This window comes from Barbus barbus (assembly GCF_936440315.1).
Source record: "Barbus barbus genome assembly, chromosome: 25".
Lineage (NCBI taxonomy): Eukaryota > Metazoa > Chordata > Actinopteri > Cypriniformes > Cyprinidae > Barbus > Barbus barbus.
Window position 1 is genome coordinate 5,969,947 of NC_136753.1, and position 27,992 is coordinate 5,997,938.

A 27,992-nucleotide genomic window follows, 5' to 3' on the forward strand; every position below is an offset into this window, starting at 1 on the left:
TTCTAAATGGTTCACAAACTTTCAAGCAGCACTGTATATACACATATATTTTTGTCACATTTTATTTTGCAGACTATGCCAAAAGTCTTAAAATTTTTTCACATTAATATACAATCCACACCCCATAACACCCCCATAATCATCATGCCTCGCAAATGAAAGACAATTCCAGAGAAAATCATTGTGAAAAGAGTCTCCTGCTAAGATATATATCTATTCAGATGTCAGCACTTCAGTGAGTAACTAAAGCAAATGCAAAAACGTATACTGAGATTTCATTACATTTCTTTCAAATAATCACTGGATCACCCAGAATCATACTATAATCTGAAAAGTTGCTGTCGAATGAAAGCCCTTTTGTTTTTGAAGGTTGACAGAAAAAGCAAAAATAAAGTTTGGTATTGTTATGAACATTTTCTTGCCTTTATAGCACAGTTTATGTAAACCAATAGAGTAAAACTACTCCCAAAAGACAATATAAGTATTAATATGTGTATTAACCTACATAAAGTGGAAGATTAAATTGACCGGAATTTACTTCAAAATAATCATATTCATATTGAACATAAATAAAATTCATGGACACTGACTTTTTTATTCAACATTTTAATTCATTTCTGGATCGTGTATTGGGGAAAATGTATATTTAAGCACAAAACTGGTCATCATCTTTTAAATATGTTCATCTTAATTTTTAGCACAAATATTTAATGTAGTCTCATTTAATATATACTTATAAAAATGGCACCTAAGAAATATTGTAATATTGTTAATTTTAGATGAATATAACATGTGATGCTGTCATGGTACCTGTCATATCAACTACCCATGTGTCTGTACAAAATGAATGTGTTGAGGAGCTGAACAAATAACCACAGGAAATGAACCTGAAGCTTCTACTGGCAGGATGGCATTAGTTTGCATATTTTATATTTGAAGTGATGAATCACCTCAGACTCCTAAGGCAAGAACATACATTTAATATTGATAATTAGCATGTTTCTGTAGCTCAGCTGATGGTAAAAACACCAAAACAATAATGAACATAAAACGCATATGTGCTGGAAGTCACTTTAAATTGTCTAAATACACAAAACTTAAAATCCAGCTCTGCCTTTCATTAGTTTGTACACTGAAGAATATGAGGCTTGTTCGTTTAATATCCATCCATAATAGGATTACAAACTCCGGTATTAAGATGAATGGGGATTCCGGATTTCTCCTAGTTTGAAAGACTAGAGGATTATATGATTCAGCAAATCACATGAAGTGACATGGGGACACGTATCTGTGTTGGCTGGACTGGGTTACCTTCAGCACCATTGTGAGAAGAGGATTACACTTGCAGGCATGAGATCAACCAAGTTCATTGTGAGAAAAAAAACATTGCATTCACTAGATGTACAGTCAGATAAACAACAAAGACTTTATTTCCACCCTATATCTTGATTTTTGTTAAAGGGATAATACACCCAAAATTGCTGAACAAAAATATATTTTGAAGATTGAAAGTCATGCAGGTTTTGAATTACAAGTTATTTTTAAATAGTTAGAAAAAGAACTCTGAAAAGAGCCACCTCACTATTTAGTTAAACCTATACTTAAAAGTTCAAGTTATGCAAGCACAGTTAATTGGGTTGCTAGTCACATTAGGACAAATAAAAAAATACTACTTTTACATTACATGAAATTCTAGTCAAATAAAAAGTATTGTGTCATTCAGTCACCCTTCATTTGTTCCAAACCTGTATGAGTTTCCTTCTCATTTGGAGCATAAAAGAAGATATTTTCGGTAGTTTCTGGTCGACATCGACTTCAATAGTATTGTTTTACATACAACGTATGACAATGGAGAACAGCAACTTCTTGGTTACCAACATTTTTCAAAGTATATTATTTTATGTTTCACAGAAGAAAGACAATCATACAAGTTTGGAACAACTTGAGAGTGAGTAAATGTTGACAGAATGTTCACTTTTGGGTGAACTAGTTGTACAATTACTGAAATACTTAGCTTTTTTAAGTAGTTCAACTTACAGCTTCGCTATAAGAGATGCTGCTGCCAAACTCTGCAGAGACTCGGGCAATTCACAAACACTCTCTCTCTCTGTCCAATTACTGCATTTCATTGGCTCAAGCCTCCGTTACTACTTCTTTGGAATTGGTAAGAAAATAATTCTACACAAGAGCATTTTTATGAACAAAAACCTGAAAAATATAAGTGCAATAATTGATTCTGAACTGTTAAATTTACAAAAATAATGCACACCACCCTCACTCATTGTATAATGTTACGTAATGGATTACAAACTAACAATAATATCTTAATAAATGAAAATGAACCAAGATTAATAAATACTGATCATCGACAATAAGATACCTAATGCACTAATCTTGCTAGATACCAAAGTACATTTTATTTGCTAAAAGTTTACCAGTACATTTCAAAAACAGGCTCTGTTTTGGCTTTTGCATACTGTACAAACTTCTTCCTTCTTTACAATTCAGTTTCTCAAACATCCTGTTTGTAATACTATACATATTAGATTTTTTAATGTGCAGTTTTGCTTCTTTCTCACAGTCTTTAATTTGGTCTGTCTGAGACAAGAAGCCATGAAGTGTCTTTTATTATGATGCTGGGCGTCCCAGTAAGTGGCCTGGTATCTCCAGATGCTGTGAATACATCAGCCGTGCTGTGAGCGTGCTCACTTGCGGAAGCGTTTAAACAGAGGATGGACATTCTTGCCGGCTAAAGACTTGCCACTGCGGGACGTGTGGTATTCCATGTAGACGGTATCGTCTGCACCAGACATGGAGCTCATAGTTCCCATACGGCGAGAAAACTATAGAAATGGTTCAAAAGTGAAAAAAAAAAAAAAACACAATCCTTACTGACGCATGTTAAGCAGGTTAACATAGATAATCTCGACCCAAATATACATATTAACCCAATCCTTAGAATGCTTGAATGTACATCAATGCTATAAACCATAAGCAAAAAAGATAAGCCATATGGATCAAGAACTAAAAGTGCTTGGCCTGTTCTCCGTTGACCTAAACCTTTGATTTTCTCACTTAGTTATTCTAAAGCTTCTGGCTTTTTCTCCTTTGTAGGATAAAAAAGGAGAAATATTGAATAAAGTTGTTTTGCAATGGAGACTGAGGCCGTTAAGATCAAGAACTGACATTAAAGCATAAAATGAATCCATACGACTCTAAAGGCCATATTTACTAAACAGGGCAAATTAGCATTATAGCGCAAATCCATAAAAACGCAGACGCAACATTTCGTTTCCATAATGACCAGCGCAATCTACCAAGAGCAGTGCAAATTACCGCCTGCTTTAAGACATGCTTTTTTGGGGCATTTAATAATGCCGCAAACACCAGTGAATTGACGAGTTATAAATTGATTTGCATTTTAATGAGTGAAATAAGTATTTGACCCCTTTGCAAAAGTACTTGATACTTAGTACTTGGTGGCAAAACCCTTGTTGGCAATCACAGAGGTCAGACGTTTCTTGTAGTTGGCCTCCACGTTTGCACACATCTCAAGAGGGATTTTGTCCCATTCCTCTTTGCAGATCCTCTCCAAGTCATTAAGGTTCCGAGGCTGATGTTTGGCAACTCTAACCTTCAGCTCCCTCCACAGATTTTTTATGGGATTAAGGTGTGGAGACTGGCTAGGCCACTCCAGGACCAAAATAGCACAAACACAATATACAAAAATAGACAATTTAGTATGTACAGGTATGTTATATAAAAATAAAAAGTATGATAGTGTTGTGCGTTTCATGTTTATTGTTAAGAGTTTAAATGTTCATGCGATGGATTGCCTGGGGGAAGAAACTGTTTCTGTGCCTGGCCGTTCTGGTGTTCAGTTCTGTAGCGTCGACCAGACGGCAACAGTTCAAAGAGGGAGTGTGCTGGATGTGAGGGGTCCAGAGTGATTTTGCCAGCCCTTTTGCTCACTCTGGATGAGTACAGTTCTTGGAGAGTGGGGAGGGTTGTAGCAATGATTCGCTCAGCAGTCCAGACTACCCTCTGTAGTCTTCTGAGGTAAGATTTGGTGGCTGAGCTGAACCAGACAGTTATTGAAGTGCAGATTCAGTGATGACGGAGTAGAACTGTTTCAGCAGCTTCTGTGGCAGGTTGAACTTCCTCAGCTGGCGAAGGAAGTACAACCTCTGCTGGGCCTTTTTGACAATAGAGTCTATGTGAATGTCCCACTTCAGGTCCTGAGAGATGGTGCTGCCCAGGAATCTAAATGACTCCACTGTTGTTACGGTGCTGTTCATGATGGTGAGTGAGGGGAGAGCAGGAGGGTTTCTCCTGAAGTCCACGATCATCTCCACTGTCTTGAGCGTGTTGAGCTCCAGGTTGTTAAGACTGCACCAGACACCCAGCTCCTTAACCTCCTGTCTGTAAGCAGACTCGTCACCGTCCTGAATGAGGCTGATGACTGTGGTGTCATCTGCAAACTTCAGGAGCTTGACAGAGGGGTCTTTAGATGTGCAGTCGTTGGTGTAGAGGGAGAAGAGCAGTGGGGAGAGAATGCAGCCCTGAGGAGCTCCAGTGCTGATCGTACAGGTGCTGAATGTGTATTTTCCCAGCCTCACTAGCTGATGCCTGTTGCAGGAGGTGTTAATGGTGTTTTTTCAAACCTGCAGTAGAACTCATTCAGATCGTCTGCCAGTTGTTGATTCTCCACAGTGCTGGGGGATGGTGTCTTGTAATTGATGATGTCTTTCAGACTTTTCCACACTGAAGCTGTGTCACTGGAAGAGAACTGGATCCTTAGCTTATCGGAAGAATTCCTTTTTGCCACTCTGATCTCCTTTTCCTTTTCTTTTGTTTATACAAGAATCCTGTTCCCATTCCTGTAAGCATCTTCTTTGGCCTGACGGAGCTGTCTGAGTTTTGCAGTGAACAATGGTTTGTTGTTGTTATAAGTTAGATGAGTCCTGGTAGGAATGCACATATCCTCACAGAAACTGATATATGATGTTACAGTTTCTATGAGCTCATCCAGATCGTTTGCAGCAGCTTCAAAAACACTTAGCTGATTTCAGTTTCTGTCTGTAGGTTGGTATAAGATGAACCAAACAGTGATAGAGTCCTAAAGCTGCCTGTGGGCAGAGTGATATGCATCTTTTATTGCTGTGTAACAGTGATCCAATATAGTACTGTCTCTGGTGGGACATGTAACATGCTGTCTGTATTTTGGCAGTTCACGGGAGAGATTTGCTTTATTAAAGTCCCCTAGAATGATTAAAACAGAGTCCGGGTGTTGTTGTTCTGCATCTGTGATCAGATCAGCGAGTTTCTGTAAAGCTGAGCTCACGTGTGCTTGCGGTGGAATGTAGACACACACGAGAATTAATGAGCAAAACAATCCCCTTTCAATGCCCTGGTTGGCTTCAATGCCCTGGCCCTGACGGTACATGGCCCCGTCCATCGTCCCTTTGATGCAGTGCAGTTGTCCTGTCCCCTAAGCAGAAAAACACCCCAAAAGCATAATGTTTCCACCTCCATGTTTGACGTGGGGATGGTGTTCTTGGGGTCATAGGCAGCATTCCTCCTCCAAACACAGCAAGTTGAGTTGATGCCAAAGAGCTCAATTTTGGTTTCATCTGACCACAACACTTTCACCCAGTTCTCCTCTGAATCATTGGCAAACTTCAGACGGGCCTGTACATGTGCTTTCTTAAGCAGGGGGTCCTTGCGGGCGCTGCAGGATTTCAGTCCTTCACAGCGTGGTGTGTTACCAATTGTTTTCTTGGTGACTACGGTCCCAGCTCACCGTTCTCATGATCATTGAAACTCCACGAAGTGAGATCTTGCATGGAGCCCCAGTCCGAGGGAGATTGACAGTTTTTTTGTGTTTCTTCCATTTGCAAATAATCGTACCAACTGTTGTCACCTTCTCACCAAGCTGCTTGGAGAGTTTGGAATCTGATTGATTGATTGCTTCTGTGGACAGGTGTCTTTTTCCACACGTAACAAACTGAGATTAGGAGCACTCCCTTTAGTCCTCTCAGCTCCTTACCTGTATAAAAGACACCTGGGAGCCAGAAATCTTGCTGTTTGATAGGGGATCAAATACTTATTTCACTAATTAAAATACAAATCAATTTATAACTTTTTTGAAATGCGTTTTTCTGGATTTTTTGTTGTTATTCTGTCTCTCACTGTTCAAATAAACCTACCATTAAAATTATAGAGTGATCATTTCTTTGTCAGTGGGCAAACGTACAAAATCAGCAAGGGATCAATTGACCCCCCCCCCCCCACACACACTGTAAGTACTAAAATGACTAAATGAAATAAAAATTAAAGTTTTTTTTTTTTTATATTAAAGAATAAAATGACAAAACCACAATTAAATAAAAAAATATAACAAATTTAAATGACAACTGTAAACATAAAAGTACATTCAAAATATCAATAAAAACTGTAGAAGTAGGCTAACTAAATAATACTAAAATAACACTAGCCGCAGAGAAGAGGAGATTTTCGGTGAACAGTAAATAACTGTCTAATTTGGTCTGTTCCTCGCGTATTACTTCAGAAGATAATGAATACAGCATAGAAGTTACAATGATTACTTTTATGTTTTTTTTTTTTTAAGTCTCTCAATCACTGTTCACTTTCTTTGCACTGAAGAAAGCAGCATGACTATAATAAATATCTGCCTTAAAGAAAGTAAATGTCAAATGTTTCATTTTTGGGTGACCATTCTTTTAAATCCGAACAGAGACCAGTGTTTTTCATTTCTGTGGTTAATGATCAAGATCAAAACAGTGCCTCACATCCAGCAAACAAATGAGGCAGCAGAGAGGAACAAAAACGAGTGGAGATACCTGTGGCTTCCCTCCCATGTCTCCCATCACCACTTCCTCTTCTGCGTCAAGATCTGATGCTGCCAGAACTTTCTGCAAGAGCTGCTGCTGTTCCTCACGAGAGGAAAACATCAAGTCTTCCTCCTCCAACCCAGCCAATTTTGTGATCACCTAAAAAGAAATGAAAAGAATGAGATGTGACAGCCTGAGATTCATTTTTATTACTATCCAGCTTGGCCACATTTCCAATCAGCATAATCAAATTCAGGTGTTTGCAGTTCAAATATGATCTTGAAACCTTGAAACTGTATCCCTGGTCCACCAGGAAGCGCTGTCTCTTGGTGGAATAAGCCATTTCCTGTGTGTCCTGAGAGACGAGCGAGTAAAAGTAAGCATTGTATTCTTCCGCAACCATACCTGTGCAAAAAAGATATGACAGGTCAGTTTTAGTTTGAAATTGTGTCTGATAATTAAAAATCATCCAAAAATGTTCCATTGCAATTCCTTCAAGGGAAGTTTGCATGCATTACTATACAACTTCTAACTGTTTAGAACTTGAAAGTCTAAATCCCATAATGATGTTCAACGTGTTGACTTCCAATAGCTAAATGTAGTCTTAAATGAGTTATAAAGAGTTTGGAGAAAATAGGATGTGTGTCAGATCCGCGTCATGCGCATCAGGTTTTAAAGAGACAGCACTGATTTTAAAGTGAAACCTGCTGAAGTCTATAATTTATGTAAATCAAAGAACAAAAGAAAAAGAGAAATCACTCCACTGCTCTAGTCGTTGATTAACTTTTGTAGCTGAATAAAGATTAATCTGTACAGTTTATGCATATAGGCAACAATTTATAGTTTTTATTCAATTTATGTTTTAAAATCACTTAATATTTCAGAGCCTATTAAATGTTAAAAAATAATGGCTTTCAATTATACTGTAATGTTGAATGGCTATAATTAATAGGGAAAATTGAGGGAAAATGCATTTAACTGTAGCAGTAGCGGTATTGATACTTCATTAATAATAGGCTACTTTATAAAAAGATGCCATTAAAACATTTAAAATATACTATATGTTGTTTCTACATTCATTTGGAGGTTCAATGTGAAATTATGACAATATAAATATGTGATTAATCATGATTAATTACAGAGAAATGGGTGCAAAGTTGTTGCCAAAATAGTTTCATGGCCGGTAGAAAAAAGATTTTTGGCCGGTAAATTTGATAACGTCACCGGCCTTTGGCAGGTGTGGCAAAAAGTTAGTTTTAGGCCCTGGCTGGTTACCTTTCTTGGCTCGCAGCACTCTGCCCAGTCTCTGAGCTTCCTGACGGCGAGAACCGCCGTGAGATGAGATCTGGATTAGCACGTTTGCCTCTGGCAGGTCAAACGAAGTATCTCCTACCTGACAGAGGAAGAAAACAAGCGAAGACAGAATAAGAATGGAAGAAGACAGCCGTTCTAATGCTCCAGTAATCAACAAGCAAACCAGCAAAATAGGTCTGTAAAAGTCAAAATGCCTAAATCTTTAAATATGAGAAAACTAGGGCCAAAAACGTAAGATAGACTTAGCGGTGTGTTGCATTTCAACATCTAACACACTGTAAAAATACATTCAGTTAGTTTAATAATATACAATAGTATACACTGTTAATTTCCTGTTGTTAAAACTACAGTTTTATCACTAAATGTAGTTTAATTTTAAAATGTGCTTTGAATTTTTATGTAGTTTAAAACTAATTTTGTTGATAGAATGCTATTTCAGCTAATATTTTCTAGCAGAATAAGGCAAAGGCATTGAAGATAAAAAGATGCAAATGAACCTATTTAAATAAATAAGGTATTCTTTGTAGTTTTTTGGTTTTTCAAAGGCTTCTTTAGACATCTGTAAATGCATTATTTAAAAAAAAAATAATAATTTTGCACTGTTTCTATACCATCTTTTCTCACCCCTACCTGCAGCCGTTTCCTATGCACCTGCTCTTATCTTATTTGAATAGTCTGAATTTTGAGGACAATCATATCAGCACACGTGCATCATGCTTCCCATTAAATCATTTCCAAGCATTTGCATTAAGATAGAAGTCAAGCCAGCATCCCAGCACTCCTGAAATCACTATCTCAATTAGACAATCATACACAGGCATAAATGTTTTGAACATTTGTTGGATGTAAAATTAAAAAAAAAAAACTCATATTTTTTCTAAAAAATAAAGGCACATGTAAAATGAGTAATGCATTTTTCCATATAATTTTAAATGAAAGTGTGTAATATCTGCAGCACTGGCATCATCAAAATAATGGTTATTTACTGCTTTATCATGATTTGTGGACACAAGGGTTTAATCTTGACACCATTCAGAAATTTGTAGTCTGCTAGAATTTTCCAGCAAGCATCAAGCACAGTGTTTGTTTTGTTAAACGAGTTATGCCAACAAAAAAAAAAAAAGAGAAAAGCTGGCTTTTTTTTCAGGTCATAACACATAAAACACATGAATCTTATTAGCATTTCTAAAGCACCTAAAATGCAGAACTGTATTTGTTTTCTCGAAATATATTTGGAACGCCATGTTCTGAAGGGAGTTAAAGGGTCACATCAGTATACATCACCTCTGCTGAACTCTGTCAACTTAGCAACACACCAACTTCTGACTGTGTAAAAGTAGTGTTGAGTTTTAATTAAATGCTGCTTAAAATGAAAATAATTATTTACTGATGTAGGTTGCAGGATTTTTCATTTGTGTAAGAGGCAAAGAATTTAAAAGTTAAAAATACTAATCTACATTTTCAGAGGAAAGTGAGCAAAGGTAGGCCATTTACCTTAGAGATGAAGATGGTATTGATTTTGGGATTGTGTTTAAAGTTCTGAAGGATCTGCATACGTTCTCCTTGAGATGTGGGACCATAAATATACGGTCTGACGAGAAAGAACAAAAGAGAATGTAAGTGTACATATGTATACCAAAAATCATTGATATCATTTTGAGCATGCTGAAGAAAACATTTCATACAAGGGAGATCACATGCTTACATATTTACTCAAATATAATACAGAACTCAAAGCATCTTTTTACCAGAATCAATTATTGCTGTCAAACGATTAATCGCATCCAAAACATGTGTGTGTGCTGTGTATATTTTTCATCTGTATATAAAGACACACACATGCAGGTATATATTTAAGAAAATATGTTATGTTTATATATTAAATATATTTATATATAATATAAATATATACACATGTAAATATTTTGAAAACATATGCTGTATGTGTGTCTTTATATATACCTAATAAGCATTCACAGGACACACACATATTTTGTAAACAAAAACTTTTATTTTGAATGCGATTATTCATGATTAATCGTTTGACAGCGCTATTAAAAATGATAAAATTATATAAATAAAAATATAAATAAACCACTGGAAGTTTGAAAAACTCTCAAACACAAACTCTTAAAGTCCTACAGTGTCGCCATACAGTATGAGATTTAGAGTAAAGCCTTTTGAACACACTTTACAAGGAAAAGCCCATTCATTTGGCAAAGTTAAAGGTGTTTAACAGCAAAGTTAAGCTGATTACAGGTTGCACCAGGGCCAGTCTCATAGAACTGCCTTCTAGAACACTCGGACAGAACCACAGGTTTGCATCATGGCCTTACAACATACAAAGTTCTGATAAGTACTCAAAAAAAGACATTTTTGTGGGTCATTTGAGCTCATGCGGTGTGTTGAGCCCTTTTGTGTTCAGGTGCATCTCAATAAATTAGAATGTCGTGGAAAAGTTCATTTATTTCAGTAATTCAACTCAAATTGTGAAACTCGCGTATTAATAAATTCAATGCACACAGACTGAAGTCTTTGGTTCTTTTAATTGTGATTATTTAGGCTCATATTTAACAAAAACCCACCAATTCATCTCAACAAATTAGAATACTTCATAAGACCAATAAAAAAAAAACAATTGAATTGTTGGCACTCTGGAAAGTATGTTCATTTACTGTATATGTACTCAATACTTGGTAGGGGCTCCTTTTGCTTTAATTACTGCCTCAATTCGGCGTGGTATGGAGTTGATCAGTTTGTGCCACTGCTGAGGTGGTATGGAAGCCCAGGTTGCTTTTATAGCGGCCTTCAGGTCATCTGCATTGTTGGGTCTGGTGTCTCTCATCTTCCTCTTGACAATACCCCAGATTCTCTATGGGGTTCAGGTCAGGCAAGTTTGCTGGCCAATCAAGCACAGTAACACCATGGTCATTGGACCAGCTTTTGGTACCTTTGGCAGTGTGGGCAGGTGCCAAGTCCTGCTGGATAATGAAATGAGCATCTCCATAAAGCTTGTCAGCAGAAAGAAGCATAAAGTGTTCTAAAATCTCCTGGTAGATAGCTGCGTTGACTGTGGACTTCAAAAAACACAGTGGACCAACACCAGCAGATGACATGGCAGCCCAAATCATCACTGACTGTGGAAACTTCACACTGGACTTCAAGCAACATGGATTCTGTGCCTCTCCACTCTTCCTCCAGACTCTGGGACCTTGATTTTCAAATGAAATACTAAATTTACTTTCATCTGAAAAGAGGACTTTGGACCACTGAGCAACAGTCCAGTTCTTTTTCTCCACAGCCTAGGTAAGACGCTTCTGATGTTCTCTCTGGTTCAGAAGTGGCTTGGTAGCCCTTTTCCTGAAGACGTCTGAGCGTGGTGACTCTTGATGCACTGACTCCAGCTTCAGTTCACTCCTTGTGAAACTCTCCCAAGTGTTTGAATCAGCTTTGCTTGACAGTATTCTCAAGCTTGCGGTCATCCCCCTGTTGCTTGTGCACCTTTTCCTACCCAAATTCTTCCTTCCAGTCAACTTTGCATTTAATATGCTTTGATACAGCACTCTGTAAACAGCTACACCCTCTGTGACTTACCCTCTTTGTGGAGGGCGTCAATGTTCATCTTCTGGATCATTTCCAAGTCTTCCCCATTATTGTGGTTCCAAAGAACAAGAGATAACCGGAATGTATACTGTAGGGATGGTCATTGGTTGAAACTCAAATGTAAATATTCTAATATTTTGAGATACTGATTTTTGACTTTCATGAGCTGTAAGCTCTAATCATCAAAATTAAAACAAAAAAACTTTTACTTTACATGCAATGAATCTAAAATATATGAAAGTTTCACTTTTTGAAATAAGTTACAAGAACTTTATTGCACTTTAGCAGCTTTTAGCAAGTTTATGACTTTGATACTGCACGTTTATGAACTCTTAACAAGCCTTTGAGTAGCATTAAAATGTAAAACTACATTTTTTTTAAATACAGTCCTGAAAAGACCCTAAAGGGCCTCTGCATAAAGAAATTGCATTTAGCCATATTGCTTAAACCATTCAAGACGGACATAGCATGACCTCTGAGGTGATTTCAAATCAAGCTTGTAAAAATCATGTTCCATTAACTAAAAAACTGCACTACCCAAGAGAGTTCCATCAATAAGAAAAACTGCTTTTACAAAAAAACTGCTGCTTGTGTGAACAGCAGATGTAATGCAATTTCTGGAAAAGCCAGTACGGCAATTTAACAGTAATTAACCAAATGTTTTATGTTTGAAAGCACCTAACAAGCAGTTCATTTGTGCATAAATCAAGCTGTATTTTTTCTGGTTTTCAAAAACCTTTTAACTAACAAATATTCCGTGCTTATAAAGCAAATTAAAGGGAAAAATACTCTGAAAATTGGGAAATGACTATTGAGCTTCACAACAAAACACTGGTGTATGCATTTGTGTCTGAATGTGAGGGATTACTTGTTCAGGCGGATGGCATATTCTTTCAGAGCGAAGACGTTGTCGGCAAAGACGATGATCTTGTCGTTTCTCCGCTCGTGGTAGCGGATCAGGAACTGACATGCACGGAACTTGTTGGGATTCATGGTGTAGAGCAGAATTCTCTTCTTCGTCTTTATGGCCACATATTCACGATAAAACTCAGGAGACATGGGACACCATACCTGGACGCACAGAGAGCGAGAGGGAAACGTACTGTAAGCTTGAAGCACACAAAACAACAATACACACGCTCTTTACATTTTCTACAAAGCCCATTGTGTTACTTCACCCCTCCAATTAGCTTGATTAGCTACATGGATTAGCTCCTCAAAAGGCTTATCCAACAAACTTTCATGGTCACTAATCTATGAAGCTTCTATTTAATTAAAACATATATGAAAGTTATTATATACATGTAAAATTTATCTATAGATTTTTATATACACTAAAAGGAAAAAAACTTGTGCTGTCAAACGATTAATCGCATCCAAAATAAAAGTTTTTGTTTACATAACATATGTGAGTGTACCGTTTATATTTATTATGTAAATATAAATACACACACATGCATGTATATATAAAATATATTTATATATCATATACATTATTTGAATATAAATATATACATGTGAATACACGTACATATTTTCAAAATATAAACTGCATGTGTGTATATTTATATATACATAATAAATATACAGAGTAAACACGCATATATTATGTGAACAAAAACTTATTTTGGATGCAATTAATCGTTTGACAGCACTAAAATTTCTAAACATGATGTTAAGAGCAATAAAAGGATTTTTGTTCTTTAGAATACTCTTATTTACATCTAAAAGTGTAGATATACTTCAGTTGAACAAAAAAAATAGTAGTTGTGACAAAAAAATTACACTGAAAATAGAATTTCCATGACCTTTTAAGATTTCTTAATTTCCACTTTTTTCAGATGAAATCTTTTTCTTTTCTTTTTTTTTTTATAGCCTTTAATTTATAGCCTAATCTAATTTATATATTTGACTTACTGACTGACTTGACTGCAACAGATTTTATTAAGTTAAAAAATGCTAAAAGGTTTATCAAAAAATGTGATAAATGCTTTGCATTGGAGTTTTTAAAAAATATTTTTAGAGCGTTTTTGTAAAGATGTTGTTCAGTGTACTGTGAGCATTGCAAGAGTCGGCACGTGGTTTTCTGCTCATGTGGCTAAAGGGTCCGCTGGGCTTTTCAGTAAGATCAACAAATTAGAGGAAATACTGAATAACTGTTCTGTATTTTCTTTGTACGCCAGGCTCCAAAGCCTCCCAACACAATGTTTCACAATTTCATGCACCATGCTGACCCCCTGACAAGGTTCAGACATCAACCTTCACAAGTTCACATTAAGAAATACGCATGTGAAAAGATCTTTTGTTGTCTTTTTTGTACCTTGGGGAGAAATGTTTGATTTCTTTCCTGTTACACATTGTAATTGTTTCAGTAAGACAATTAATATTTCAAACCCACACCTCAGCACACTGGACTTTAGCAATGTAACCATTGTTCTGTAATTCCATCCAATTCGCCTCATAGAGCTTCGGCCCAATCAGGAAGTTCAGATCGACAATCTTATCATCCTCTCTCACTAATGTGGCAGTGAGACCCAGTTTACAGTGAGCCTGGACTATCGTCAGAACACGACGGAACATCTTTGCTGCAATACAAAGACAAAACAGTCAGGAATCTGTATCATTTTCACTTATGTTCTTTGTGTTTATATAATTATTTTCACTTCTCAATAAAAGTGAAATGCTAAGCTAAGAGACAAAATTCCACCCATTTAGAAGATACTCCTCCTATAATAAATGTAATTTTGCTTCTCCACAATTTTCTGATTCAGATTTAAACAGCTACAAACAACGGAAAACAAACATCTGTGCTTGTTGTGAAGAACAACTTCATTGGTTCTGCTTCTGTTTACCATATTTGATGTGCATTATGCATGCATGTTTGCTCAAATCTGAATAAAAGCCTAAACTCTTCATCATATAAAGTGATTTCAGCCTCTTCAGAAGACTAGGATTAAACCAAGTATATATTCATTCCAATAAATAAATATCCATTCATACAGAGTACCTTTATAATGTCTATAAAGTTGAAAATGCTGAAATTTTATTGAAATTTAGGTGAAATATCCCTCCAAGAAAGAAGGTAAGAAAATGTCTCATTGTTAAAATATTTGCTATTCAAAATTCAAAAACAGCAATGATGTCATTGTAATATTTGCATACTGAATTGCGAGTCGTCGTCTATCTTGAAATTACGGAAATGTCACTGTGGGTGGAGCTAACTAGTGTGAAATGAGAAAAAGAAGAATCCGAACAACCAAAAAAATAAAAAATTGCACTGACGACACGATTTGTTGCTTGATATTTTATCAAGTCGTAGATATGGTATGTGATGTTCACACACTAAACCAACCTGGGATTGTGTGCACCTCATCTAGTATAATGAGCCCCCACTCCTGACTTTTCATCCACTCCATGACCCTCTCAGCCTCCCATGAGCGTTTGGTGGTGTGGCCCAGCATAGAATAAGTACTAATGGCCACCGAGCAGCCAATGGGTTTGTCTTTTGCATCTGAAGTGAAACGGCAGATCTGGGAGTCATCAATGGTGGACCACATCTTAAACTGAGCCTTCCACTGTTCCACGGATACCGAGGAGTTTCCCAACACCAGACAGCGTTTACGCACTGTGCAGGCAGCAGTGACGCCCACCAGTGACTTACCAGCACCTGCGGGACAGAACAGTAGAATAACAAAAGACCTCAATGTAGATTCATTTCAATAATAACATTCGAAGAGCTTCTAAACCCAAGTAGCTCTGGTAATGTAGTCTTGTACATGCATTTTTTTATGCTTTATAAACTTAAACAGTTGGTTTTCTATGGCATTAATGTGCAATTTCTATATGGAATGATGTAACTAGTTAAAATAGATTTTACTGAATTGCAAAAATGACTTGTGTCTTAAGAGCACAAGAAAAAATGGTTTAAAAATTAAAAACCAATCAACAATGACTCGCTGTGAATGATATTATAATATTTATGATATTATAGCTGTCTTGGAGTTTTAAGGTTAATTATAATAACTGTGCAATTTCCAGCAATTATTTAAAAAAAAATCTAATATTTAAAAAAGAAACTAAAATTAAGGAATCGATGTAACAATTATACATTCAAAATAATATATTAATTATAAATTAACTTGCATAAAATCTGTTATAAATTAAATTCATACCATTGTTAGACTGTATAATTTTTTGTGTTTTGGGCCAAAGAAAATGTTGGCAGAGCAAGCACCATAATCCTTTTATAGTGCAGAAATTACTCACTTTACCCTCAAAGCACAAAGCTTTAAAGTTTAAAAAAAGCCTCTTTTCATGTAACAAAATAAAGAACTTGTGCATTTCTTGAACCCAGGCAATGACAAAAAAATGCTTTAACTGTTTTGGAAAATTAATATTCCATTAACAATTATTAAAAAATACATACAGTGCACAGCATAAATGAGTACACCCCCTCTAAAACAGCAATTACTCTTTACTTAGATGACATGTTAGGGTTCTTTGGAGATATAATGTTCCATCAAGCCTGCTTGATCAATTACCAAAGAAGAATGTCAAAATTATTCAGCAAAATAAGATTTTCTTATCAAAGTGATAAAATGTTGCGTTGCAAAAATGAGTACATCCTCCTGAAAGTTACTAAATAAAACTTGTTACTAAAAAAAAAAAAAAGAAAAAAAAATTGCATTGGATTTTTGATCAACAGGTAAGCATATTGAACCAAACTTTTAAAGACAAGTAATTTCCTGACAATTAAAAGTGTTATATAGCCCACTGAATCATACTCAGACTTAATGCTGGCAGCAGTGGAACCACTTGGGAGAGAACTGCCAGGAGACTTATTCCTTAGCATAAAAGAGGACAATGGTGTCACGCTGCTCTGGGAGCAAGGAGCGAGGAGACACGGAGATTCCAATAGCAACGTTTATTTAAATTCAACACACGGAACGAGGAGCTTGGGGAAAGACGAACAATACAGGACATGGGAGACAGGGAGACACAGGGCTTAAGAACACAGGGAAATCAACGAGGATGAACAGAAACAGGTGCGGAGTAATTAAACACAGGGCTAGGGACTAATGAACTAATGATTACAGGGAACGAGAACAGGAAGGCCAAATATGGACACGAGAGGCGGGGAAACACGAGACACAGTCTGACAAATGGTACAAGAGGAATACCAAATTATTGTTTTAAGTGTGAAAATATAGAAGAAGCAGCACCGACATTCAAAAACAATGGACTTGTGACAAGGCTCCTGAAATAATCAGGTCTTCACTTGCCTTAGAGAAAACATTACTGGTGTGCATCTCGAGACAAAACAAAGGCACTGATATATTTTAAGATCAGTGTAAGTTTCTTTCAGTTGAAATAGCCCAGACTTACATTTTAGTCTGGGACTAGGCTTAAGCCTTGTCTGTGAAACCAGGGGTTAAGGTTCTGGAGGACATACTAAGTAAGTACTAGTACTAATATTATAAATTTGCTGAATTAAATCTAGGGTGTACTCATTTCTGCAATCCTTCATTTAAACAAAATTGGCTAATTTACTTATTTTACAGAAAATATTAGCATATATTTTGTTGTTTTTATTAAGTATATGTTTAATACATTTCAATTTCGCCATCTTTATTAGTGATCATTAAGAAAATACATCTTTATATTAATTCAGAGGGGGTGTACTCATTTATGCTGTGCACTGTATTCTAGTTTCTAGGTAGAACTAGTACTAGTTTCAGTAAATTCTATATCATAATTGTTGCAATGAGGGCATTAATGGAAAATAGTACAAAATGACTCATTTCATTTCATATTATTTTATTACTCTTCCCAAATATCATTACTACATTTTATAATTACATTTTCCAAAGCCTTGTCTGTTTAAAGGATGCACAACACCCTACAGTCCAGGACTAGGCAAATGCTTCTGGGAAGAAATTATTCAAACACTGTACATAAATTAAGAGATTATTTACCACAAGGCAGGACGATGACTCCAGATCGAGCTCTGCCGTTCCCAAACATCTTCCTCAGACTCTTTTCCTGATATGGTCTCAGCACAGCAGTGGGCTTCAGGTCCATGTTGATGTCTGGGTTCACTGTGTCGTTACGGAAGTCATATTCGGCCAGGAGGGGATATTCCAACTGAATGCAACGCTTCTGAAGCTCCTCTATCATTTCCTAACAAGTGCCAGCACAAATATGAAGAAAGAATTAGATTACTGTGCAAGAAATCTTCATTGAATTACCATTTAAACTAACCCAAGCCTGTCAGAGGAACAGTCAGGGTAAATTAACCCTAAACTCACAATGAAGTAACATTCTCATTCACATACCTGACGGATCTCAAATGACACTGTTTGTGTCTCTTCCTCCTCCTCCTCCTCTTTATCCATCTGTTCGTAGTAACTGAAGATGTCCTCCGGCACCTGATTTCCTGTGCGCTGCCCGTCTGCAGGCTGGGAGGTGGATGGACCACCATTGTCCTGCTGAGACTTTGAGATCTGGACAGGACGATGGTCCCAGATTAGTTTTGCTCCACTGTAAGAGTCTTAATGTTTACACCCAGACCACATGTTTTGTGCTCATACTTACTGCAGATTTGCTAGAGATGGTCTCAGTGATGAGCTCAGTCTCCTCACCCTCAGCAGACCGAAGACGACAGTCCCGAATCACTGTGTCCTGTAAGAGCCTCTGAATGACATCAGGGAACGCACTCTCCACAAAGTACCTATTCTCAACACACACACACACACACCAACTTAATCATCTGCACTATCAGTGCCATGTAGTTGTTGCACAGTCTAGTTATACTATTACATAGCAAGTCAAGGATGCATTAAACTGATCAAATGTGGCAATAAAGACAATTACAATGTTACAAAAAAATATATTTGAAATGAATGCTGTTTTTAACTTTCCATTTATTAAACAATCCTGAAATAAAGAAAAAAAAACACAGCTTCCACAAAAATATTCAAAATCTTCCACTAAGTGTTTTATAAGCATCAGATTAGTATCGTAAAGTGATTTCTGAAGGATCATATGACACTGAAGACTGAAGAATAGCATTTAAAAAAATATTAAAATAGAAAATGGTTACTTTTAAATTATAATATTTCAATATGACTGTTTTTACTGTATTTTTGATCAAATAAATGCAGCCTTTAGTGAGCACATGACACTCTTAAAAAATATTTGACAAAAATCTTACTGAATGGTAGTCCACAATAAACAATTCAACCCAGTCATAAGGGTAAATTTTTCGAAATTGAGATTTATACATCATCTGAAAGCTGAATAAATAAGTGATGTATGGTTTGTTAGGGCAGGCCAGTATTTTGCTGAGATACAACTATTTGAAAATCTGGAATCTGAGGATGCAAAAAAATAAAAATCTTGAGAAAATCACCTTTAAACTTGTCCAAATTAAGTTCTTAGCAATGCATATTACTTAGCAAAAATTGAATTTTTATATATTTACAATAGGAATTTTACTAAATATCTTCATGGAACATGATCTTTACTTAATATCCTAATGATTTGTGGCATAAAAGAAAAATCAATAATTTTGACCCATACAATGTATTTTTTGCTATTGCTATAAATATACCCCAGCGACTTAAGACTGGTTTTGTGGTCCAGGGTCACATTTATGTTTCTGAATCAAGAACATGCAATCTTAAGATTCAAAGCTAACACTTCACATCCAAGTTCAGCTGAATCCAAAGAGTATCCCTAGCCAAAACAACACCCGACTTCCTCTAATCTTATCTAAATACTGATATCTGCTGTGCTCAAAACACCACCAGATGTCAGAACTAACATCTAAAACATTCAACAGACCATAAGCGATATGTAATATTCAATACACAACGTGCTCATACATAACTAATTATTTAACCTTTCTTTAGTAAGAAGTAAAGAAAGAGGAAACAATGTAAAAGAACTGACCTGTTGTGTTTCAGGACCAGTTTGACTTTACCGTAGCTCACTGTACACAACTGCAGGAGAACAGAGAGAGTAAAAGAGTGGCTTTGATACATACAAATTGTAATAAAAAAATAAAAAATAAAAAATTACATAATTTATGCATTTAGCAGATGCTTTTATCTAAAGCGACTTACAAAAGAAAAACAAAGCAATACAATAGTGGTAATAATTGTTGTATAGTGCATTGGTTTAAGAGTGTGGAGTGGTTTTCACAATCATGGCTCACACAGACTTCACTTCCAGCACATACACACCTTAATAAACTGCACTATGCCGTCTGGCACAGAGGTCTTGCTGAGTTTCTGCAGGTACTCTATGATGTCAGAGGTCATCAGGCCGACGCTCACAGCGGCGTATAGAGAGTATGCCGTCAGCTTGTACTCGTGCACATGGGTAGGTCTGCACACCGGCTCTGATATGGCCACCAGGAAGTCCTGAGCGTATTTATACACGGGAGAGAAAGCCTCTAGGAAGATGTGACCATCAGGAGCCTACAACAGTCAAACACATACATAATGGGATAGTCGTAGCTTCTGTTGTAGCTGCCTAATAAATCAAGGATCTTTAGTCTTACCACCCATAGGGGCCGGGAAGTGTAGTCATTCTTGAGAAGCATCTGTAGTCTGTAGTCTTTGGCTCCATACTCATCCAGTTTAGTGCTGGATTCCTCCACCTGCTTCCCAGCAGCTGCTGGAACGGCCTCCTGAGACTCACTGCCCATCACCTCTTCATCATCCTCTTCCTCATCATAATAACGTTTCTTGGACTTTTTATCTAAAGTGAAAAACAAACAACCACTTAAGATCTGGTTATAGTTTAAACCTTGCTTCTGAGTTCCAAAAAGAACCTGAAGAGCTCACCGGTCTGGTGTTTTTAGCAATAGTTTAAGTTAATAGCATTTAGAAACAATATCTGCAGCTACACTTTAACATAAATTTACAAAGAGTGTCTATAATGTAGATAATATACTAAATAACAACATTCTTAAGTGCAACTGTGAATGTAAAGTTTTTTGACAGTTAATTCTTATTAAATGCAGTTAATTGAACACAAGAATGATTTTTGATCCACCCAAGTATTTCTATGTAATTTTATGATTACTAATATTGTCAAATATGATTCAAATGTACTGCTGAATGCACCGACAAGTATTAATAGTAAACTAAAATGTCATTTGTGTTGAAACTAGTATGTCATTTTAATAAAATGTTAATTACACACTTGTAATTATAGTACAATTTAGTCCATTTAAAAAAACCTTTAAATGTAATATCAAAACACAAAGTTAAAACTAATCAAGTACTTCACATGTGTTTTAGTATGTTGTACGGAACACATCAACATAAGTGTACTTCTTCAATAAAGCATGACAAAAGAAAATATGACTTAGCAAAACTTTTAATTGGATACTTTCACAAACATTCATGAAGGTGTACTTTCTTTAAGCACCCTTAAGTGCCATTTTATTTCATTACAACTATATTATCTGCAAGTATGTGCTTTGTGTGTGTGTGTGTATACACCTTTTTAATATATTTATATTAATATATATATTTTTTAATATATTTATACAATACACCTTTTTAATATATTCACTTTTTTTAAGTTTGGAAGAACAGGATTGGGCACTCCTGATTTAGGCAGTCTGTTTAGATTGTATACCATAGTGTTTATATGATGTCACTTTTGAACAGAAATAAGCTCATGGTTATGTTTAAACCATCATGCCTCTAATATTTGCTGCTAGATTAGTTAACTTATAGATAACAGATCTTGCATGGTCCATTAAATTGTGTTTATTTCGAAAGCATGGCATCCATCTTACCTCGATCACTCTTATCTTTCTTCCCCATGGTGTCAGCCCTAAAAACAGTCTCCTGTTATGAATTCAGTGGTGGTTTAACACGTTTCAGTATAAAAACGCAGGATTGATTAGGACATCACTGCTGTAGCGACCATATCCAGCACGCTCTTCCTCTACGAATAAGACTGTTGAGAAATATAAACAACCCCAGAACTCTAGCGCCACCGCCACCTGCCGGCTGGACCTTCACTGGCGTGAAATAAAACACATTCGCCATTTTAACTGTGGTTTACAATTTATTTCACTTCAATACTGTCCCAAGATCAACATTATCTGGAGTAGTATAATATTTAATGACAGGACGTGTGAAAGAACAATCAAAATATATAGTTTCAAACTCTTTGAACACAATTTACCACAAGTAACCAACAATTTAACTAATTTTATGATTTGTTATGAAAAGGCAACAGAGTAAAACTGACACATGACTGGTTTTAGATGGCGTATTGAGCATTAAACACTGAATATAGAACCATAAGACTGTGTCTTACTCATAAAACATGCGCAGAACTTATTGATTTGAGTGTAAAGCATTGGTAAACCCGTTGTGTAATGTGTCACATTGAATGAGGCAGAATGAGACAAAGCTTAATTCTCTATTCTAACTAAAGAGCAAATGATTCTTGAAAACATTCATTCATATGTAAAGCACCCCACTGAACTGAATGTGACAATGTACATAAGAATGATTTTACACATGATTTACTCATGAACTATGTGTTTGTCTCTCGTAAGGTTGTGTTGTGTGTTTGTAGCTGGTTTATAATGTACATTTTTTTGTTGGTGATGAAGTAAAAGTTGATGTTGCTTATGTTCCCATGACGATTCTGAAGACAAATGACAGCTAGCACCGGAGAAGAGTGTTCTACGCTCCTGCATCCGAGACGCATGCCGAGTATCTGTATGTGTAGAGTTTGTTATCTGCTCCTCCACTCAAAATCAGCTAGAAACAAAAGCAGACAGAGAAAAGAAACTGTGATAAATCCACAGAAATATACTTCAAGTTAAAGACCCCATGAAATGGTTTAACAGTTTTCTTTAACGCGTTGATGTATTTACAATTGAAACAGGAAGTAGGTAAAGGACATATCCTTACAGCCAGAAAAAAAAACACTAGACAAATGGAGTTTCTAGTATGAGTTAATGTTTTAAAAAAGTTTATTTATGTAAAAAGAGGGCCAAAACTCTACAAAACAATATTTTAAGGCCCTCATATCTAAGCTGATAAGTACCTCTGGTTGTAATAAAAACAAATAAACTCAAAAATATGTTAGTTTAATGTTGTACAGCTTTCTATTCAGTGTTTTTAACATTTTAATTAAGATTATGTTAATTAAGTAAATGTAAACAATTTTATGGCTTTCATTCAAATTAAATTTGTTTCAAATGTTAACTCTTACAAGAAATAGGCTAACAACATGTTAAAACATTCTAGCAGTATGCCAAATCATGCTAGAAAGGCTACAAGTGTGTTAAATCATGATATCTTGAATTGTTTTTTAGCTATATTAAATTTTCAGTCTAGGCTTTCTAAAGCCAACATCAAAGTTTGTCTACAAACTTTACTATCTAGTTTAAATTCAAATGTTTATCACACAGAATATTCATCTCGGTGTGAACAACCGATTTAATTTATGGCATTTAACAGTCCTAGAAAACAGACAAATATTTGGATGGATTGTCATACCCCATTCTCTGTCCAGTCAACGCACAGTACTTTGTCTTCATGGGCAGCGAGATCATACAGTGGAGCTTTATAGCTGTAAAGAAGAACCCAGGACTGTTAGGGACAGACATATGGGAACAGGATGGTTTTGGGTTATAATGTATCTGTAAGTCACACACCTCCTTGTGTCCCACAGTTTGACCACATTATCTAGAGATCCTGACACCAGCTGATGCTCGTGAGATGGAGACCACCTGACCGCTGTCACCCAACCGTTATGGGACGTTAGAGACAGGAGAACTAGAGAGCCGTCTGGACAAAACAAGAGATATGAGCAATGAAAATAACTTAGTATGAAAGGGCGTCATTATATGGGATCTCTGATAGTCACCTTTAGATCTTGAGTCCCATAGACGCACATGTCTGTCAGTGCTGCCCGAGGCCAGACGGCGACACAGTGGAGAGTATGAGATACAGTTAAAAACCTTACTGCCCGTCTGCAATGCAAGAACATCAGTCTGTGAATCCAACAGTCCTTAAAGGTAATGTGTGTATATTTTTCATTTCTTAAAATACATTCTCCTGACCCAACTTAATATGCAGAGACTAGTAGTAGTAAGCAGAACACACTGTGATCAGCCCAACAGATCAACAGTGGCTAAACCAATGGTGTACAATTAAGATAACTAATAAGGAACTTTCCATTTGTCTGTTCGTCAGACAAGTCATTACTTTATGCTTGGTGACACTAGTGGTGCAAAAACTACACACTTCACTTGTCCAGAACTCCCACTCATCACAATAATTATTTTATAGTAATAATAATAATTATTCAAATTATTTATAAACAAGTAAAAAAAAAAGTTATAAGTAAAAATGGGGGGGGGGGGGGGGAGTATGCATAAACTGCTGATTATAAATATTATTATTTATAAATAATTAATAAAATACATGAAACTTTAATGTCATTTATAAAATGTTATTTAGAAACAACAATAACAACAACAAGTCATTATTATTATTTATAAGTAGTTCATAAATAGCTTTAATTAACATATTATTAGGCTCTCCTGTCCACATCTGTGACACAATGCAGACACTAGAGAACTGAAAAATGTTATATTTTCTTAGAAAAACAAAACAAAAACAAATGGATATTTGTTACTGGATATTGATACACTCACTATTGTACTCTTCTGTCCACCAGTCTCTGCATCCCATAGACGGATTGTGTGATCCCATGATGCACTGCACAGCTCCTCAGCGTCCATCCAGAGCACAGAGGACACTGCCTCATTATGACCAGAGAAAGTCATGAGGGGAGTCTAGAGCGGAATAAAAAGAATTGATAAAACTGCAATGCATTAATTAATAACAAGAGTCCTTGTGTCAAGAACATGCATAGAAATACTAACCCGCGTGAGCCCCATCTGCTCTGTTTTCTGTTTTTTGCGTGGCCTGTTGGGTTCCTCCGTTTCATCCTCTTCCTCTGTTGGCACTGAGGACAACAATAATACAAGTCAGCTTTTTTCTAAAAGAATTGAAGAAAAGTGGATGTTTAGCTTGTCTTTCTGAATTAAACATCACATTTAATCTTTTATAGAAAACATACCTGCTGACCATATCTTAAGCATTTTGTCCCATGAGCCACTGCAAAACTGACGAGAAAACAAAACATGAGACACACATTAAGTGTCTAGCAAACTAGATGTATGATGTTGTTTTTGGTTAACATTAGAAAAGTCAAACAGACTGAAAGAGTAGCAAACACACAAACCTTCGTCCTAGTGGGGTCGACGGCAACTGTGTCTACACTTCCTGCGTGTCCACGGCAACAGTGTCGGGCCTTCACTTTGTTCCGTTCGGAATTCCACTCCCATAATATGATTGTTTGATCCAGAGATGCGGTCAGGAGCAGAGAGCTCAGACCATCTAGAAGCCACAGAACCATCAAACAGAAAAAGAACTGACAAATTCAGAAACCTCATGCATCATTAACTCTTACAAGAGGTATCTCATACTGAAAAGATTCTAACCTCTCTTCACCCAGGCTACATCCTTCACAACATCGCTGTGTCCAGCCACAGTCATCACTGCCTTCCCTTCCATAGACCAAATCCGTGCAGTCTTATCATAAGAGCCTGTGAGGATCCTGGGATTTGGGCAGAGGAAAGAATTTCATATATCAGCCACAAAACGGTCCAAGCAAATTGATTTTGACTTTGCATGAAACGCACCATTCAGAATCTGCCTCCACTGAACTGATCCAGTCATCGTGCATGATACACTCCTCCGGCTGCGGGGCTGTGAACTTCTCAACATATTCTATTTCCACCACTTCTTCCTGTAAACATACACATATAACACACATGAGCATTTAACTAAACTGCAAATATAAACAGATTAACCGTTTCATTTTCGTAGCAGTTTAAAAATTAAACACAGCTTGAACTGAGTTAAACAATTACACCAATTCATATGGATTACTTTTACTATTTGAATCTGAAATAACAGTTTTTTTTAGTTGTAATACATTTTAAAATGTAATTTATTCCTGTGATGGCAAAGCTAAATTTCATCAGCGATTACTTCAGTCTTCAGTGTCACATTATCAGACAGAAATCATTCTAATACGCTGACTTGATGCTCAAGAAATATTCCTGTTGAAAACAGTTGTCCTGCTTATTATTTTCTATATTTTTACATATTGTTTCAGGATTTTTGATGAAGAAACAAAATCTTTTGTAAAAAAAACGACAATTTTAAAACAAAATCTTAATTTGAGTTCCAATGATAAACAGAAGTCTTACAGGCTTGAACAACATGAGGGTGAGTAAATAATGACATAATAGTTTAACTGTTCCTTTAAATTCAGTCTTAAATAGCCTGTGTTACTGTCAAGCAATCTGATTGGAGCTTGTAATTGTTGTGCGGATAATATGCATAACAGAGTCAATGAACAGACTGCAGGCAGTCCATAGATGTGTGCTGGTGAGACTACATTAAATGCATTGCCATACCGTTGAGATGTTCTCTGTCTCCATGTGACTGGCCAGTGAAGTGCGCAGAAACTGACCTTGAACCAGGAAATCAAACTCAACTTGTTTGTGTCCATCTGTAAAAAGAGACAAGAGTGATGTGAATGTAATTAAATTAAATTGAATGTAAATCAAGCACTGCTGCTCCAAAAGTCAGAATCTGGGGCTGTATTACAGAAACATCCTAATTTTAAATCCCAACCCATCCTATCTGTTTAGTGACCATGGTAATTTCATTGAGGAAATGAGAAAGTCAAGAATTAAGATTCTGTATCCTTAAATCAATTGTGAGAATCTTATTATTAGATTCTACACAATGTTTTGAGAATGGTTTTTAGTCAGTGTTATGGTAGGCAAGTATATTAGGTGATCAAAAAGAATGAATGATAACAAGCTGACCATTCTTAGCTTCCAGCAGTTTGTTGATGACCCCGCTGAGGTCCGCCACCTCCGAGGCAGCAGGGATGGAGAATGGGACATCATCTATCAGATACCTACAGAGAAGAGCATGAGGAGAACATCTCACATCTCCTACAAACACAGACTACATCTACTTATCTTTTTAAAACCATGATAAATACCCACACAAGTTTGAGCACAGCTTATAAAGAAACGAATTTCACTATCTAAACACTATGAATACTACTAAGCAAAATCAGCTGGATATCTCATATCTAGCTAAGCTAAACGTTTCAGCCGTTTGTATTCTGCACAACAGATATACTCACTTTTTGTTTTCGGTGAAGAACCGGGCCTGTAACTGCGACATTTTATCTTATTAGACTGTAACTATTTAGAAAACGCATCTGATTACTGGCGAACTTCACTCTGTATGGAGCCGCTTTGCCACCATGTGGTTCCCGATGCGTGCGGATGAAGACATGACAGTCGATCACAGAGCAATCGATGGTCGATAAATGCGCTTGCAACTGTTGAGGTCTGAATTGAGTTACATTTAAATTAAATATAAAGCGACTTGGATTTCCAGTAAGAAGACGGTATAAATGTTGTAAAGTATGATTGTTGCAATGCAAACCCATTTGAAAATAAGATTCTGGACAATGGAAAGGTTGTTTCAGATGTTTCCCTGAGAAAAAAAAAAACATGTTAGAAAAGAGATCACAATGTCTAAGTGAGACAGTCTCACTCAGATTTACCAAAATCCACATCCCAAAACACTTTCACCTAACAAGAGACTACATTTTACAAAAATAAAATGAATTATAAGGGTCAATGAGGTATTTTCAATGAAACATTAAGTACAGCCCTGTCCCTAAACAGTTGTTGTTTCATTCTCAGTTATATGTAATTAATAAAATATGTAATAAAATGTCAATAAATAAAATGTTGAAAATAATTTTCCTTTTATATTTCCACAATTTTAACCACTAATTACTGGTCACTTCTTGGTTGTCTTTGCGCTGAAAAAAGTCTGATCATTCCTCTTTAGATTACATTTTTTCAGTTGTGGGAAGCAAGCCAATTTGCAATATACTCTTATATTCCAAAGCATTAACTGACTTCTCACAGTGAAGCAGCTCACCATACCAGCAGGTGAAAAGGCTCCCCCATCATGACACATCTTCCTCCATGCTTCACTGTGGTAGAGATACATTCATTATTGTATTTCTCACCAGACCTTCAAAAGACACCGCTCTGGT

At 36.3% G+C, this 27,992-nt stretch overlaps 2 protein-coding genes across 2 annotated transcripts; both read right to left on the minus strand.

The window, feature by feature from the left end:
* Nucleotides 1-53: 53 nt before the first annotated feature.
* On the minus strand, nucleotides 54-21,784 carry LOC306845095 (general transcription and DNA repair factor IIH helicase/translocase subunit XPB). The gene is made up of 15 exons (XM_079377664.1): nucleotides 21,589-21,784; nucleotides 20,338-20,537; nucleotides 20,018-20,254; nucleotides 19,725-19,774; nucleotides 18,366-18,501; nucleotides 18,107-18,274; nucleotides 17,747-17,951; nucleotides 15,124-15,438; nucleotides 14,172-14,356; nucleotides 12,640-12,842; nucleotides 9,663-9,759; nucleotides 8,130-8,247; nucleotides 7,141-7,259; nucleotides 6,864-7,013; nucleotides 54-2,843 (listed from the first exon to the last, which is right to left on the minus strand). The coding sequence occupies exons 1-15, from the start codon at nucleotides 21,614-21,616 to the stop codon at nucleotides 2,706-2,708; spliced, it is 2,349 nt and encodes a 782-aa protein (XP_079233790.1). The 5' UTR covers nucleotides 21,617-21,784; the 3' UTR covers nucleotides 54-2,705.
* LOC306845096 (ribosome biogenesis protein wdr12) lies at nucleotides 21,589-27,991 on the minus strand. Its single transcript, XM_079377665.1, has 14 exons — nucleotides 27,880-27,991; nucleotides 27,060-27,418; nucleotides 26,731-26,825; nucleotides 26,314-26,408; nucleotides 25,531-25,637; nucleotides 25,330-25,445; nucleotides 25,071-25,225; nucleotides 24,906-24,951; nucleotides 24,709-24,791; nucleotides 24,478-24,618; nucleotides 23,685-23,790; nucleotides 23,473-23,605; nucleotides 23,315-23,387; nucleotides 21,589-22,570 (listed from the first exon to the last, which is right to left on the minus strand). Exons 2-14 carry the CDS (start codon nucleotides 27,098-27,100, stop codon nucleotides 22,493-22,495), a joined length of 1,269 nt encoding a protein of 422 aa, XP_079233791.1. The 5' UTR covers nucleotides 27,101-27,418; nucleotides 27,880-27,991; the 3' UTR covers nucleotides 21,589-22,492.
* Between the last annotated feature and the right edge of the window lies 1 nt (nucleotide 27,992).